The 18,472-nt window shown below is 43.6% G+C and overlaps 1 protein-coding gene across 1 annotated transcript in view; it reads left to right on the top strand.

Annotated features, from left to right (window-relative positions):
- The first annotated feature begins 4,805 nt into the window (after positions 1–4,805).
- Positions 4,806–18,472, top strand: part of TESMIN (testis expressed metallothionein like protein) — a 40,215-nt gene continuing 26,548 nt past the window's right edge. The window contains exons 1-4 of the mRNA XM_040255259.1: positions 4,806–5,291; positions 11,690–11,848; positions 14,062–14,182; positions 16,006–16,082. Coding sequence (XP_040111193.1) covers positions 4,815–5,291; positions 11,690–11,848; positions 14,062–14,182; positions 16,006–16,082 — 834 coding nt within the window. The 5' untranslated portion in view covers positions 4,806–4,814. The remainder of the gene's footprint in view (positions 5,292–11,689; positions 11,849–14,061; positions 14,183–16,005; positions 16,083–18,472) is intronic.

The raw sequence follows: 18,472 nt of genomic DNA, 5'->3' as shown, positions 1-18,472 counted from the left end.
ATATTGCATAGGAACCTGGAATGTCAGGTCCATGAATCAAGGCAAATTGGAAGTGGTCAAATAGGAGATGGCAAGAGTGAACATCGACATTCTAGGAATCAGTGAACTAAAATGGACTGGAATGGGTGAATTTGACTCAGATGACCATTATATCTACTACTGTGGGCAGGAATCCCTTAGAAGAAATGGAGTAGCCATCATGGTCAACAAAAGAGTCTGAAATGCAGTACCTGGATGAAGTGAAGTGAAGTGAAGTGAAGTCGCTCAGTCGTGTCCAACTCTTTGCGTCCCTATGGACGGTGGCCAACCAGGCTCCTCTGTCCATGGGATTTTCCAGGCAAGAATACTGGAGTGGATTGCCATTTGCTTCTCCAGGGGATCTTCCCGACCCAGGGATCGAACCCGGGTCTCCTGCATTGTAGACAGACGCTTTCCTGTCTGAGCCACCAGGGGAGTCCCTGCAGTACTTGGATGCAATCTCAAAAACGACAGAATGATCTCTGTTCATCTCCAAGGCAAACCATTCAATATCACAGTAATCCAAGCCTATGCCCCAACCAGTAATGCTGAAGAAGTTGAATTTGAACGGTTCTATGAAGACCTACTGGAGAAGGCAATGGCACCCCACTCCAGTACTCTTGCCTGGAAAATCTCATAGATGGAGGAGCCTGGTAGGCTGCAGTCCATGGGGTTGCCAAGAGTCGGACATGACTGAGTGACTTCACTTTCACTTTTCACTTTCATGCATTGGAGAAGGAAATGGCAACCCACTCTGGTGTTCTTGCCTGGAGAATCCCAGGGATGGGGGAGCCTGGTGGGCTGCCGTCTATGGGGTCGCACAGAGTTGGACACGACTGAAGCGACTTAGCAGCAGCAGCAGCAGCATGAAGACCTACAAGACCTTTTAGAACTAACACCCAAAAAAGATGTCCTTTTCATTATAGAGGACTGGAATGCAAAAGTAGGAAGTCAAGAAACACCTGGAGTAACAGGCAAATTTGACCTTGGAGTACAAAATGAAGCAGGGCAAAGGCTAATAGAGTTTTGCCAAGAGAACGCACTGGTCATAGCAAACACCCTCTTCCAACAACACAAGAGAAGACTCTACACATGGACATCACCAGATGGTCAACACCGAAATCAGATTGATTATATTCTTTGCAGCCAAAGATGGAGAAGCTCTGTACAGTCAGCAAGAACAAGACTGGGAGCTGACTGTGGCTCAGATCATGAACTGCTTATTACCAAATTCAGACTCAAATTGAAGAAAGTAGGGAAAACCACTAGACCATTCAGGTATGACCTAAATCAAATCCCTTATGATTATACAGTGGAAGTGAGAATAGATTTAAGGGACTAGATCTGATAGAGTGCCTGATGAACTATGCACGGAGGTTCGTGACACTGTACAGGAGACAGGGATCAAGACCATCCCCATGGAAAAGAAATGCAAAAAAGCAAAATGGCTGCCTGAGGAGGCCTTACAAATAGCTGTGAAAAGAAGAGAAGGGAAAAGCAAAGGAGAAAAGGAAAGATATAAGCATCTGAATGCAGAGTTCCAAAGAATAGCAAGGAGAGATAAGAAAGCCTTCCTCAGCAATCAATGTAAAGAAATAGAGGAAAACAACAGAATGGGAAAGACTACAGATCTCTTCAAGAAAATTAGAGATACTCAGGGAACATTTCATGCAAAGATGGGCTCAATAAAGGACAGAAATGATATGGACCTAACAGAAGCAGAAGATATTAAGAAGAGGTGGCAAGAATACACAGAACTGTACAAAAAGCTTCATGACCCAGATAATTATGGTGATGTGATCACTCACCTAGAACCAAACATCCTGGAATGTGAAGTCAAGTGGGCCTTAGAAAGCATCACTATGAACAAAGCTAGTGGAAGTGATGGAATTCCAGTTGAGCTATTTCAAATCCTGAAAGATGATGCTGTGAAAGTGCTGCATTCAACATGCCAGCAAATTTGGAAAACTCAGCAGTGGCCACAGGACTGGAAAAGGTCAGTTTTCATTCCAATCCCAAAGAAAGGCAATGCCAAAGAATGCTCAAACTACCGCACAACTGCACTCATCTCACACGCTAGTAAAGTAATGCTCAAAATTCTCCAAGTCAGGCTTCAGCAATACGTGAATCATGAACTTCCAGATGTTCAAGCTGGTTTTAGAAAAGGCAAAGGAACCAGAGATCAAATTGCCAACATCCGATGGATCATGGAAAAAGGAAGAGAGTTCCAGAAAAACATCTATTTCTGCTTTATTGACTATGCCAAAGCCTTTGACTGTGTGGATCACAATAAACTATGGAAAATTCTGAAAGAGATGGGAATACCAGACCACCTGACCTGCCTCTTGAGAAACCTATATGCAGGTCAAGAAGCAACACTTAGAACTGGACATGGAACAACAGACTGGTTCCAAATAGGAAAAGGGGTACATCAAGGCTGTATATTGTCACCCTGCTTATTTAACTCCTATGCAGAGTACATCATGAGAAACACTGGGCTGGAGGAAGCACAAGCTGGAATCAAGATGGCCGGGAGAAATATCAATCACCTCAGATATGCAGATGACACCACCCTTATGGCAGAAAGCGAAGAGGAACTAAAAAACCTCTTGATGAAAGTGAAAGAGAAGAGTGACAAAGTTGGCTTAAAGCTCAATATTCAGAAAATGAAGATCATGGCATCTGGTCCCATCACTTCATGGGAAATAGATGGGGAAACAGTGGAAACAGTGTCAGACTTTATTGGGGGGGGCTCCAAAATCACTGCAGATGGTGAATGCAGCCATGAAATTAAAAGACGCTTACTCCTTGGGACGAAAGTTATGACCAACCTAGATAGCATATTGAAAAGTAGAGACATTACTTTGCCAACAAAGGTCCGTCTACTCAAGGCTATGGTTTTTCCAGTAGTCATGTATGGATGTGAGAGTTGGACTGTGAAGAAAGCTGAGCACCGAAGAATTGATGCTTCTGAACTCTGGTGTTGGAGAAGACTCTTGAGAGTCCCTTGGACTGCAAGGAGATCCAACCAGTCCATCCTAAAGATCAGTTCTGGGTGTTCATTGGAAGGCCTGATGCTAAAGCTGAAACTCCAATACTTTGGCGTCCTCATGCGGAGAGTTGACTCATTGGAAAAGACCCTGATGCTGGGAGGGACTGGGGGCAGGAGGAGAAGGGGACGACAGAGGATGAGATGGCTGGATGGCATCAGCGACTCAATGGACATGAGTTTGAGTAAACCCGGGGAGTTGGTGATGGACAGAGGCCTGGCATGCTGCAATTCATGGGGTCACAAAGAGTGGGACACGACTGAGCGAGTGAACTGAACTGAACCGATTTTACATATGGTTGTGAATGTTTCCACGTTACTTTCTCCATGTATCTCACCCTCTCCGTTCTCCACATCTCCCGCCCCCCACCACCTCGTTTCTTGATGAAAAAGGTGTATTTAGCTCACCACCCACCCTAAGTTTGCATTGTGTTAATGTGGTTGTGTTGTAACTTCTAGGTCTTGACCACCTCCCTCTTCCCCAGAACATCATCAATGTTGGGGTGCTTGTGTCGGTGAGGAAGGCCTAGTCTTCGTCTGGAGCTCCAGCACCACGGGCCTCAAGTGCACTCTGGGTTGGGAACCTACCTGCCTGTGCGGACCCCTGGCCTTCCACCCACTTGTGCTTTTCTATGGCCGGGCGGAAAAGTATGTGGTGAAGCCTAGGGGTCTGAAGTCACTGCCTTGGACTGGCCTCAGTTTCCCCACCTGAGCCGAGAGCGGCTGGTCCCGGGAGTGTCCCTCCCTGTCCACCTCAACTGGCGGGTCCCGCGACCCAGCCCAACACCGCCCTACAGCCCTCCACGTGCCCTTCCGCAATCCTGGCTTATTCTCTCCCACTGACCGGCCCCGCCCCGCTCACTTCCGCTCCCTGCCTTCACACCTCACCCCCAACGCGTCCCACCCTCTCAGCCCCCCCCCACCCCGCCCCGCACCTAGGCCACGTGTCCCACCACTGCCACGCCCATCACCGCGAGCCCTGCCCCGCCCCTCCCTGGCCCTGCCCCGCCCCTCCCTGGCCCCGCCTCCTCCCAACGGCCAACCCAACGGCTCGCGCCCGCCTCGCCCCCACATTTGCGCTAGGTGCTCTGACAGCTCCCGCAGGCCCAGGTGCGTCGTCTGAGGAGACCTGACGGGGAACCCCTCCAGCACCTGACACTCCGGCCGTCACCGGCTTTCCCCGCGGTCCCGGGCCCGGCCTCCGGCTTGCAGACGAGAAGGGGACCGTGGGCCCCAGAGTCAGCCTCGAAGGGGGCGGAGGGACGCCCCTTCTCCTTTCGTCCCTGTCAGGGTCGGCGGGACCTCCAAGTCAGGCCCTTGGGGAACGGCGGGACCCTGCCTCCGTCATTCCTCTGGGAGCGGCGGGCACCGCTCCTGTCAGCCCGTCGGGCCAGCAGGGAGCCCTTCTCCGCTCGTCCTCGTCTGGGACGGTGGGACCCCCAGGCTAGTCCCTGGGAGCGGCGGGCCCCGACCCCATCGGCCCCTCGGGAACGGCGGGACCCTTCCCCTGTCATCCCGCAAGGCCCTTTCCTTTGTCAGCCCCTGGGAGCGGCGGGCCCTCCGGATCAGATCCTGGGGGCGGGGGTGCCCCCAGACCAGACCTTGGGAGTGGCGGGCGATCGGATCAGATCTTAGGAGCCGCGGGCCCCCCCGGAATGGCTGCAGGGCCTTCTGGGGGCCGCCGCTGACCGGGCCGCGTCGTTGCAGGTGTGGGGTGGTGCCCGGGGCCTCGGCGCCCCCAGTGGCCATGGAAGACGCCCCTCTGCTGGGCAGCATGTCCAGCCCCGAAGACGAGATGGTGACAGACCTCTTCAGCGCCGAGAGTCAGTTTGTTCCCGAAAACCTTCCCCTGAAAACTCCGGTGGCAGTAAAGCACGAGGAAGACGATTTTCACGTCTTCAAGGATGCGTACCTGGGCCCAGCGGATCCCAAAGAGCCGCTGCTGCACGCGTTCAACCCCGCGCTCGGCGGGGACTGCCAGAGCAAGGTCAAAGTGGAGCTGCTGGTGGATGAGAACGAAGACGAGGGACTCCTGGGGGAGTACCCGAACCTCCCCGAGCTCAACCCCCTGGAAGACGCCGTTCTCCCTGCCGCCCTTCAGCCGCAGGCCTACAACGTCCACTTCCTGTCCTCCCTGCTCACCCCGCACAGGAGCTCTGCCGTCATGCCCCTGGGCGCCTGGGCCAGGGACGGAGCCGCCCACTCGGGTGTCCGCGTGATTCCAGTAAGATCCACATGGCGCAACTCGCCCTGCTCCCCTTCCCCAATAGAGAGGGAAGACTTTCGGCTTTTACCTCGATTTTTCCTGTGTCAGTAGCATCGCTATTGGACTCACCATTCCCAACAAGGCGCATCCCTTGCTAAAGCGAGATGCATCAGCCAGCCAAGCATCCTCCCTGATGGTGAATTAGGTCCTTTGTCCCTAGGTAAGATCTGGCCTGACTTCAGGGACTTCCCTGGTGGTCCAGTGGCTAAGACTTCACACTCAATCCAGGGGACCTTGGTTCAATCGTTGGCCAGGGAACTAGATCCCACATGCCACAACTAAAGATCCCAAGACCCCACATTCTGCAAGGAAGATCGAAGATACCATGTGCATCAACTAAGAACTCATGCAACCAAATAAGTATTTAAAAAAAAAAAAAAAACCATGACCTGACCCAGCAGGGATTAAAAAACAAAAAAGAAGGGAAACAACTAGAATTTTTTTTTTTTTTTTTTAGCTCTACAGGCAGGAATCAAATTGTGCTCCTTGCTATGGAAGTGGAAGTCCTAACCACTGGATCACCAGGGAAGTCCCTAGAAAGTTTTAAAAGCAGCTTTAGGAAAGAAGCCCTAGTGTCTGTGAAAACAAGTGCAGTGTGAGTTTTCGTGCACTGGCCTTTTACATATTTTCCCCTTTAGATTTATAAGGGTTGTAATTCATAGCTCAGAGCAGTCACTCAGTTGTGTCCGGCTCTTTGCAACCCCATGAATTGCAGCACGCCAGGCTTCCCTGTCCATCACCAACTCCTGGAGCTTGCTCAAACTTACGTCCATCAAGTTGGTGATGTCATCCAACCATCTCATCCATTGTCATCCCCTTCTCCTCTGGTCTGCACTATTTCCCAGCATCAGGTCTTTTCCAAAAAGTCAACTCTTCGCATCAGGTGGCCAAAGTATTGGAGTTTCAGCTTCAGCATCAGTCCTTCCAATGAATATTCAGGACTGATTTCCTTTAGGATGGACTGGTTGGATCTCCTTGCAGTCCAAGGGACTCTCAAGAGTCTTCTCCAACACCATAGTTCAAAAGCATCAGTTCTTCAGCACTGAGCTTTCTTTATAGTTCAACTCTCACATCTATACGTGACTACTGGAAAAACCATGGCTTTGACTAGACGGACCTTTGTTGGCAAAGTAATGTCTTTGCTTTATAATATGCTGTCTAGGTTGGTCATAGCTTTTCTTCCAAGGAGTAAGCATCTTTTAATTTCATGGCTGCATTCACCATCTGCAGTGATTTTGGAGCCAAAAAAAAAAAAGTCTCTCACTGTTTAAATTGTTTCCCCATCTATTTGCTTTGAAGTGATAGGACTGAATGCCATGATCTGAGCTTTCTGAATGTTGAGCTTTAAGCCAACTTTTTCACTCTCCTCTTTCACTTTCATGGAGAGGCTTTTTAGTTCTTTGCTTTCTGCTGTAAGGGTGGTGTCATCTCTGTATCTGAGGTTATTGATATTTCTCCTGGCAGTCTTGATCCCAGCTTGTGCTTCATCCAGCCTGGCACCTTGCATGGTACATCATATAAGTTAAATAAGCAGGGTGACAATATACAGCCTTGACATACTCCTTTCCCAATTTGGAACCAGTCTTTTGTTCCATGTCCAGTTCTGCTGCTTCTTGGCCTGCATACAGATTTCTCAGGAGGCGGGTAAGGTGGTTTGGTATTCCCATCTCTTTAAGAATTTTCCACAGCTAGGACTCGCTCCTAGGTAGGACATACAGTTAGTACTTGTGTTTCGTGAGCCGTGAAATCATGATGTTAGAGCTTCCCTCTGCTAGTAAGTAGCTGTTCCTCAAGTGTTGTAATATAAATCAGAGTCTATATGAATTCATGCTAATTGTCAGCCAGCTACCCTATTGTGCTGTGGATAACCACTAGTAATTTTCTGCTTTGTTCTTATTTATTTATTTATGTTGAACCTGGGCTTTGGGTAGTGGAAGCACAGAGTCCTAACCACTGGACCACCAAGGAATTCCCGTTTTCTGTTTTATTTTTGCTGAAACTAAAAAATCAATTTTTAAAGGAAGAAAAGGATTTCCAAGGAAATGTGTACTGGCCCCCCAAAAGGATATAGTTTGGAAAATTAGATTACTCAACCACTGACTACTTTTAGTAAGTTATAAGTTAAGCCTGTGTGGACATTTTTGAGTTGGTATTAAGCTGGCTGGACCCTGACTTTGTATATCGTAAGCCATAGCAGCAAGAGCTTCGTTCCTGTTTTCTGGGTTCTTTTAGTGAAATCACTGCTCCTTAGTGCACAGGAAAGTTGGGGAAGAGAGGCTGAGGCCTGGAGAAACCAGAGAGCGCACCTTGTTCCTTAGACTCCAGTCAGCGCAGAGGTCTTTCTCGGAACCTTTTTCAGACGGCTTGAAGTGTCGGATATTCCGTCTTGCTACCAGGCCAAACTTGTGTCCCAGCACCTTTTGCCTGTAGGTCCAAGCGCAGGTCCCTTCCTGTGCCCAGTGGACTCAGTGTTCACCAGAACAGGAAGGGAATTAGCTCATTAAAATAGTAAATTCCCTTTTAATGTAACTCAACTTTAGCAAAATAAAGGAGGGACTACTTGGATAATATATATTTTTTAATTTTATTGACAAATTCCAAGTGTTAGTCGCTCAGTCATGTCTGACTCTTTGCAATCCCTTGGACTGTAGCCCACCAGGCTCCTCTGTCCATGGGATTCTCCAGGGAAAAATACTGGAGTGGGTTGCCATGCCCTTCTCCAGGGGATCTTCCCAACCCAGGGATCAAACCCAGGTCTCCCACATTGAAGGCAGATTCTTTACCATCTGAGTCACATGATTCTGACAGTCCAAATTTAATAATGAAATGAAAAAGATTTAGCACAAACATATTTGTCATTTAAACAGAATGGAATTATTTTTCAGTAAATATTCAGGGTCAGTGCTAATTTCCTTTTTCTAGAAATTGATTTCCACATATTGACCTCTCTTTATTCTGTAAAAATAGGGTTTTACTATATTATAAGTAGTCCAAGTATCAGTTGCATGGGGTTGACGAACTGATGTATTTACTATATAAGTACCTGTTAATTACAGGGAGATAAGTTAAACCTCAGCTTTGACCATTTAAAAAATAAATTTTAAAAATAAAATTATTCTTCCCTAAAAACCAAAATCTAAACTTTGATGACATGTGCATGACAAATTCCCCAAAGCAGAAAGCAGAGAAAATTGAAAAATTCTACATTTCTATAAAATTTGAAATGTCTAAAAAAAGTTATAACTTGAAATATTGCTAAACTTTCCTATATCTTTTAAAAGATTTATACCTAGATACTAGTTTGCTGTGCTAAGGGATTTGCCCGTCCATGGAAAGAATTAATTGTTTGGGTCCCAGATTCTAAGTTAGACGATCTTCAAGTCTGAGTCAGTCCCCCACACTTTGAAGGTCGTTGTCTCTGTTGCGATTTTACGGGAGGTCTTCAGAATGTTTCCTGAGAATCACCATCGTCTCTGAAGGACTTTAGGATCTGCCTCCTGGCCTTTGGGAAAATTCACCTGTACTTCTCTAACAGGCAGTCTGTGCAGGTGGAGGTTAAGGAAGGGGAAAGACCATATAAATTGTGGGTTGACTGCTATTTCCTGATCTCCTTACATGATCACATTTTAAAGAAGCACTTTAAAAATATATAATAATATAGTAATATAACAATAGATATTAATTAAATTAATATATTACATTGTGTTATATATATTATATAATATATATAATCAGTATATTAAAATATATATTAATTTTATAATTATATAATTATGTAACACATATTTATATAATATGTTTATAATTATATATTTGTATATATAATATAAATAATTATATATGAATATATAAGTAAATATAATTATATATTATATGTATGAAACAAATATATATAATCATATATATTATAAATATAATTGTATATATATACATATATTTAATATATGTAATTATATAATGATATATATTGCTAATTGCTAAGTCACTTCAGTCGTATCTGACTCTGTGACCCCATAGACAGCAGCCCACCAGGCTCCCCCATCCCTGGGATTCTCCAGGCAAGAACACTGGAGTGGGGTGCCATTTCCTTCTCCAGTGCATGAAAGCGAAAGGTGAAAGTGAAGTCGCTCAGTCACATCCGACTTAGCAACCCCATGGACTGCAGCCTACCAGGCTCCTCCATCCATGGGATTTTCCAGGCAAGAGTACGGGAGTGGGGTGCCATTGCCTTCTAAAGATATATATAATATACAAATAATATAAATATATAATTATAATTATATACATTATATCTATAGTATAATATGTATAATATATATATAGTCAACTAGTTTGCCTGGAAAATCCCATGGATGGAGGAGCCTGGTAGGCTGCAGTCCATGGGGTCGCGAAGAGTTGGGCACGACTGAGCGACTTCCCTTTCACTTTTCACTTCCATGCATTGGAGAAGGAAATGGCAACCCACTCCAGTGTTCTTGCCTGGAGAATCCCAGGGACGGAGAAGCCTGGTAGGCTGCCGTCTCAGGGGTCGCACAGAGTCGGACACGACTGAAGCGACTTAGCAGTAGCAGCAGCAGCAGCTGACTTCAACTAGCAAACATATATATAATATATATTTAATATATAATAGATATATTTATAGATAATATATAATAATATATTATATATTAATGTATATAATTAAAGTTTATAATTTAAATTTTAAATTTTATAATTTAATTTTAAATTTTTATAATTTAATAAAAATAAAATTATTTTTATTTTATATAATTATAATGGTAATTTTTTTAAAAAACACTTGAGTCGTATTTTTTTTAAAGCATTGAGACTACTTAGTTTTTAAAATTCCATTGCCTTTCAATGACATCACTGATGTTTCTCCCTAGTTTTGGTACTTTTGTTGATGTGTTGCTGGGTTGTTGCAGAGGATAGATTAAAAAAAACAAAGCTGACAGTTATTCTCTACGCTTGCAGTTTTCACATTAATTATCATTCTACCATTTGGTGAGGGAAGCTCTACTATCTGAGCCACCAGGGAAACCCCTATAATTATATAACTAATATTAATATAGTATATTATATAATATATTATATAATTATATAATTTATATTATATTTATTATATTATATATTATATTATAATTGTATATATTTTATTATAAATTTATTTATTTTGATTGGAGGCTAATTACTTTACAATATTATATTGAATTTGCCATACATCAACATGAATCCACCATGGGTGTACATGTGTTATATACATATATAATATCTTTATATATACTATACATATACTGTATATATATAATTATAGTTTTAAAACACTTTAAATGGTAATTTTTTTTGAAACACTTGAGTGGTATTTTTTTAAAGCATTGAGACTACTTAGTTTTTTAAATTCCATTGCCTTTCAATGACATCACTGATGTTTCTCCCTAGTTTTGGTACTTTTGCTGATGTGTCGCTGGGTTGTTGCAGAGGATAGCTTAAAAAACAAAGCTGGCAGTTATTCTCCACCCTCACAGTTTTCATGTTAAGTATCGTTCTACCATTCAGTGAGGGAAGCTCTCCTATTTACTTGTAAACATTACTATTAATACATCGTAAGTTACAATGTGCGTGTGTGCTAAGTCACTTCAGTCACGTCCCTGACCCTTTGCGACCCCGTGGTCTGTAGCCCGCCAGGCTCCCCTGTCCATAGGATTCTCCAGGCAAGAATACTGCAATGGGTTGCCATGCCCTCCTCCAGGGGATCTTCCCGACTCAGGGAAACTCACATCTCTTTTGTCTCTTATATTGGTAGGAAGATTCTTTACCACTAGCGCCACCTGGGAAGCTCCAAGTTACAATATAAATATCACTAAAACATCAAGATGTCCGGCTTCTTGAGGAAAAAGCAAAACAGACTAGAACATTAATACAACTTAATGAGTGTGCTCTGAGAACGATGATTAAGGAGAAGCATTTTAGGCAGTTTTAAGGAAGGTCCCAAGAGGCAACCAGCTCTTTTGTAGTAGGGGGTTGTCTAGAAGCTCAAGGTGGAGCTGACCAATCACAGAATCTTCTCAAATTACCCACACCATGTTTTTCAAACAGCAAGAGGGTTACATCGAAGTCACATCCCCACACCTCATGGGCAAATGGTCCTGATCTCTCTGATGTTCTCGATCCCCAGCCAGGATGGTCAGATGACTGGTCACCCCAGAGGATGAATTAATAGTGGGGAAGAGAGGATGCTAAGCATAAGAATGTTCTTTACTTTAAAAATGTAACTTCTACAAAGAATTTTCTATATTATGCAACTGCAAGGGGCAGTGTCCACAATGTGATTTCTAAGATAACATTTACTTTTTCAGTTTGAAATCAAGGAAGCAGGTGGTTCTATCACAAGTAACAATGTGGAGGAAGCAACCTTTCAACATCTTCTGGCCCAGGAGTCAAGTCGCAAGTTCCCATCATCTCAAGGAGCAGAGGATGCCTCTGGTTGCTCTCATAAGAAAGACTCTAACCCAATGGTAATTATGCAAAGAAAATGTGTCTGACTAACATGATGTTAAACGTTTGACCCTTGTCATTACTAAGTCAACAGTAAAATATTTTCAGTCATTGGTTTGCATTCTGTTTACTTGTTGAGTCAGCATTTTTGGTTGTCTTATCTATGAAAAGAGGGATATAATTAGAGTCTTTCTAATGTTTCTTTCACATCTAAGATTCTCATTTCTACTCAATCTTAGCAAATCAAAGATTAGGACACTGCTGTATTCACTAAAGAGAGAAGCCGTAAGTCATCTCAGTCCAGGCAGACCCAGCGTTGGCCCGCGAAAGGAGCAGCTGCTGACCTGTGTGGTTTGGCATGCTGATGGGAGGGGGCAGCTGCGGTTCTGTGGCTGCAGGGCAGAAGCTGCTTTCCTCCCTGTCTGCCTCCAAATCCCTGCTACCAACTAACACTGAAGTAAGATAGGAATCAGTAACATTTGTGGTTTATGTGATAGGTTTGCATGTTTGCCATTTTATTTAATCTATCAACTGCCCTGGTGGCTCAGACGGTAAAGAGTCTGCCTGCAATGCAGGAGATCTGGGTTTGATCCTTGGGTTAGGAAGAGCCCCTGGGGAAGGAAATGGCAACCCCTTCCAGTATTCTTGCCTGGAGAATCCCATGGACAGAGGAGCCTGGCATACAGTCCAGGGAGTCACAAAGAGTCAGACACGCCTGAGCTACTAACACACACAAACTCTGTAGGGTAGACATTATTTTTATCTACATTTTATGGATCAGAAAACAGAGATGTTGCATAGTCTGCTTGTAAGTGGTGTGTTGAGGACCAAAAAGGGAGGGAAACCAGGGAATCCAGCCCCAAGCATTCATTTGGCAAAAGTTCCAAAGAACCTGTCCCTACCATCAGCTCTCTATTCCAAGAAAGGAGACCTTAAGCCTAAGGTGTGTACTTTAACTGGAAAATACTTGAGAATGAGCAGAGCTTTTCTAGGACACTTAGATCAGGTGAACAGGATGAGAACTCTTCCAATTACACCAGACTCCTGAGTAATGTTAGAATGCTCACAGGAGGGACAGGATTGTGTCCCTCAGGAGTCCAGAATTATGCAATAAGCAGAGTCCTGGACAGTCCCCTCAGCCTGTCTGTGCACCTGTGCGTGTGTGGCTGTAATTATCCTCTAAATACAAATAAAAGTGCAGTGGAACATGATGCTGGCCTCTTACCCAGTGTCAGGATGATCCGAAGGGCGAGCTGGCGATCAGCACCTCGTTAATACAGGCTGCATGCGGGCTGTTTTGCTAACATCGATCCTTTAAGCTGATTTGGGTTTTCCTGTCTAGGAAACCCAAAGGCAACCTAATGACAGAAACCATAGCTTCTCTGGGTATATATGATTTTACCATCAGAATTAGAAGCTGTGTACAGTGAGAGACAGTGACTTCTCTCACCTTCATGTCCATACTACATTGTCATGGACGGGGCTGCCCACAGGGAGGGCTGAGTCCATGCTTGGCTCGACTGGTGTGGTGGCCTGGCTGACTCACCAGGCTTGCTGAGGACTTATATATGGTCAGAATCCAACTAGGTGATCTGAGGGTGCTGGTCAGGCCCAGAAAGATTGACATGGTTTCTTAGAATTTTCCAGTACTTGGATTAAACTTTCTAAACTGTACTTGTAAGAAATTAAATAAATGGGTATCTTAAAAACACATTAGATGTTAAATAATAACATGTGCATGTGGCAGGAGAGAACAACTGTCATAAAATTAAAGATTATTCTCAGTAGTTGACCAGCTACAGAGATGGAGTCGGGGGACAAAGCCTTTCATATCGTTAACTGGATTTCAATGGGGCCAGGTTGGGCAAATCAGCACACTCTCTCCATTCCTGAAGACGGTGGAGTACACGGACAGGTGGACAGAAGCTCTGGCTCATAGTCACCTGTTCCCTACCCTAGCCTATACCTGTAGAGAAAGGCATGAGCAGGAACTTCTCTTAACACACTGAATACATCTCACAAGACATTTCCCCGGGGAACTTTTTTGCCTTGTGGTCCCTCCAGAGAGCATGTTATTGTAGAGTAAAAAAGTGAGAATATATCTATAGTTTACCATTTTCCATTAAAACTTAAATTGTGGATTAAAACCGTGTTCTTGGATTTAAGTTTACTTAGATTCATATTACTGGATATCTTTTAAAAAATGAAGCCTGATCATTATTTTTCATTTTAGGTGATATGTCAGTTGAAAGGGGGTACACAAATGCTGTGTATAGACAATTCTGGCACAAGAGAACTAAAAGCACTTCATTTGGTTCCTCAGTATCAAGACCAAAATAATTATCTACAGTCAGGTACAAAGTAAATTAATAGAAAAATATGTCATATATCACATGGAAGTTGGTAAGTGAATATGTTTGTGAATATGTATATAGAGTGAAAGTGAAATAGGCAGTTAGGCAATTTGGCAACCCCTACAACCCATATTAGTGAGTTAAGACTAGAAAAATATATCTTTATAGGTTAATTTATGTACATTGTTCTGACTATCTCAAATTCGTAGATAGCTGTCTTCTTCTGCTAACTGTAGAGAGCTTTGTGATCCTAATAGGCAGCTACTTGTACCCATGAGTGGTGTGGCCAGAGGTAACTGGGTTGAAACAAACTTTCCCAGATTAGGCAGTGGGTTGACTGTTCAGATGAGGCAAAAAATTATACACATTTTAATGTAAATGTTTTAATGCAATCAATGAGAACCACCACTCTGCTTTAATCATCATGAGTTCTGAAATAACTATCAAATGCTGACTTATCTGCCATTGATTTATTCAGAAACTTCTTTAAACTGGTGCAATAATAATAAATAATCTATAATTACTTGATTACCATCAAATGACTTATGAATGATTAAAGGAAGATCAAATGACATAGTTTTAAGATTGTGTTTACAAAAGTTAGACACTAATACTCAAAACCTGGGCATCTGTATGTAGTATGTACATAATTGTGTTACCCTAAAGCTTGAATTAACCAGAATATTTCATGATCATATGATTTACTGACCTTGTCATAATTTAAGTCAATATTAAGTCCTGATGCCATTTCAGTGAGCCTTTGGAGCCCAGGGCAAAAAAGACAGAATGTGATTCCTATTCCATCCTGATAGTCTCCTTATCCAGGGATAGATAACATGCTTCTAAGGCATTTACTTTTCTATGATGCAAAGCGTCTCCAGGAGCACTTTGCTGCACACCAGCCATGGGTTTTCTGGCTCTAGTCCCTGTGGGTCAGAGCTGCCTCTGATCCTCTACACAGGCAGAGAAGGTTTCTTTCCCAATTCCCTTCCTTCTGGAACACGACAAAATCCTAATGTCTTAGATCATCCCCAGAAGGAAGATTTACATAATGTTCTCCTCATCTATTTCCTTGTCATATCATCATAACTGCTCAGCCCCCAGCCTAGTTTCCTTTGTCACTGTGAACACATTAAATATCACCATGAAATAGATGCATTCAGTTACGTAAATCTCAAGGAAACACCACTCAAAGGAGGCACAAGCCTTCAGTAGGTGGGCAATCAGGAGACTTCTGTCACTCCAATTCAAACATGGAATTTCACAGGGACCGTAGTGTCTCACGGGTGTTCTTCATGGCGCGCTTAGGCCAAAGAAATACGTTATCGGTTCCAATCTTAAGTAGTTTGCTCCCAATAGCCTGAGTATTTACATCCCAGTAAAGTAGTATCTGAGGAAGAATACACATAAACTGAAAGTAGCTGGTGTGTCATCCTACAGATGGCGCTGTGCTTTCTTTGAAAACGTGAGTATCTGTGCCTCCCTGGTGAGTGCTGCAGCACCCGAGGGCACCGTGGCACAGACTTTAGGAACCTGGGCACTGACAAAATTTTTAGCATAACATCCCTGGAAGCTCAAGTAAAGTAGCATTATGACAAAGAAAAAAGGTGTCATAAGTAAAAACAAACAAACAAACAAAAAAACCAAGCTGAAAACATTGACCAGAAAGGTTTTATAGAAAACATAAATAGGATCAAGAGAAGTGTAAATGACTTTGCACATGTTAAATTCATGATACATTATCATTTTTGTACTTTCTTCCATGTGCAAGTAGAAAAGGAACAATATATGCTATCAATTAATTGTAATTGTCTTCCTTGCAGATGTCCCTAAACCCATGACTACTTTAGTAGGAAGATTTTTGCCAGTACCAGCAAAATTAAATCTCATTACACAACAAGTGAGTTATTGTTTTAATAAAAAAAAATACAATAGGGTATTATTATCTCTTGAAATTTCAATTGTTTAAGTTTGAATTACTCAGAAAGTATATTTATCCTCTGTTTTACAATCAGTGGTTAAACCAAGTATCCAACACCTTCACCCCATGTTAGGCACTGGGAGTAGCAGAGTGAGTCTAAGACCCCCTTCTCTGCCGGCTCTGTGAGACAACCTGGCCCTTCCTATGGCCTCTGGACCCCAGTTCTGCCCATTTGCTGAATGTGTCCTTTGTGGTCCTGACACCCATCAGCACGTACCCCTCACTTGGTCTAGAATATTTATTTCCCACCTTTGTCCACATCAGGAAAATGCTCTTTAGTTTAAAATACTTTTATGATTACACCATAATGTGCATAGATTAAATATAAGACAAATGTACTCTTTTCTTTAAGTCTTGATGTAAAATGTCCCCTCTCCAGAAGAGCCTTCCGTACGTCCCCAGTGTAGACGGCCACTCACTGTCACAGTACCTGTTTGATTCTCTGCACACAGTTACTGTCTTGTGTTCTTCAGTTTGTTTGTTTGCCTGTATCCACCCACAGGAATACAGGCTCCATAGAGCAGAGATCTTGCAATTCTTGGTTATATCTGTGGACTGAGGGCTGGAGCAAAGCTAACATGTATCAGGCCTTCATAGAGGGTGGCCTTCAATGAGGCAGCATGCCTGAACACTTGGGTTACATCAGTGAGCCAATGTTAAGTGAACCCCCTAAAACAAATCAAAGCAGAACAGATGACTGCCCTCCCACAGTTTACATTTCAGTGTGGGAGACAGACAATAAGCAAACCTAGTAAATAAATAAATTATACTGTATGCTAGGAGAGCAGAGGAGGGGCACTGGAGGTGGGGGTTTGGGGAGGAGGAAGGCAGTGGCAAGTGTGAGCAAGGTGGTCAGTGTCGGCGCCACTGAGAAGGTGGCGCTCAAGCAAAGTCTAGAGAGGAAGAGGTGAGCCATGGGACTGTCATGTGGAAGAGCCTTCCAGGCACGGGGAGCACACGGAGTGTGGGTCCAGCAGGCTGTGGAGACAGTCAGGAGGCCGACGGGGCAGGGGTGGAGCAAGCGAGGGGAGAGCAGGAGGAAGTGGGATGCGACAGAGTTCACCTGACTTAAAAGACATCTCTTTTTCTCTGCTTTACTTTGAGGCTAAATAAATAAGCAAAAGAGAAAGAGAGAAATTATATCGGGTTTATTCTGAGAATCGTCTCAACCTCAAGAACTGTGAAATCACTTCCTCCAAAGAAGGCAAAAGTCCAGAGAAGTCTACTCCTCATGGGCTGCCACGAGGAGATGCGGGCCCAATAATTGGGTGTCTGGGTGACTGTAAAGGAAACAGTTGCAGTCACTGGTGAACACTCCCCTCCGGCAAAGCGGGGGAGAGGAACACAGAGCCTCCCAGCTCTCGCAAGACCCACGGGGCTGGTTCTGGTGGTGACTCCCCTGTGAGACTGTGGTGGGGGATTTGTAATGAAGGAGCTAGACCCTGGGTGGTTTCTCAGTGTCTTCAGGCCCCATCAGGGAATGATTACACACAATGATAAAAGAAGCAGAAGGGAGAAAAGGAAGATAGATAAATTGTGTTTTCCCAAGATCATGCTTCTTTTGTTTTGGCTGCACTGAGTGGCATGTGGGATTTTAGTTCCCTGCAAGTGAAGTCGCTCAGTCACTTCTGACTCTTTGCGACCCCATGGACTGCAGCCCACCAGGCTCCTCAGTCCATGGGATTCGCCAGGCAAGAGTACCGGAGTGGGGTGCCATTTCCTTCTCCAGGGGATCTTCCCGACCTGGGGATCGAACTCCGGTCTCCCACATTGTAGGCAGACGCTTTACTGTCTGAGCCACCAGGGAAGTTCCTTGACCAGGAATCAAACCCAGGTCTTTAGCAGTGAAAGTACAGAGTCCTAACCACCAGACTGCCAGGAAATTCCAAAACTGTGTTTCTTAAATAAAGCTTATTTTTAAATTTCAAGTTTTCAGGGAGGAAGGGACAAGGATAGGATGTTTATGTATACACAAATAATTTCGAAATCTAAACTTATTCAACAGTTGAAATTTCTTCAAGCTTCTTTTAAGATAATAAAGGTCAGTGTTGATTTTGCTACCCTTTCCTTTCCCTGTAAGCCATGTGAATGGATAATATACAATAAAAGAACATGAGAATCAAGAAAGCAAAGGACATGGATACTGCAGAGTAGGATACTGGTTTTGAATTTGTTAAAACTGATTACAAAATTTTTTATGATTAGATGAAAAAGTAATGGTTGCCAATGAGATTTCAAATGTCAAGATCTCTTGTGTTATACTAACAACATAATAATAATTAAAGAACATGTTTAGTTTATAGAAATAT

This window comes from Oryx dammah, unplaced genomic scaffold (genome assembly GCF_014754425.2).
Source record: "Oryx dammah isolate SB20612 unplaced genomic scaffold, SCBI_Odam_1.1 HiC_scaffold_15, whole genome shotgun sequence".
Taxonomy (NCBI): Eukaryota; Metazoa; Chordata; class Mammalia; order Artiodactyla; family Bovidae; genus Oryx; species Oryx dammah.
Note: the sequence above shows the minus strand (reverse complement) of the source record. Positions and strands in the feature narration are given on the sequence as shown.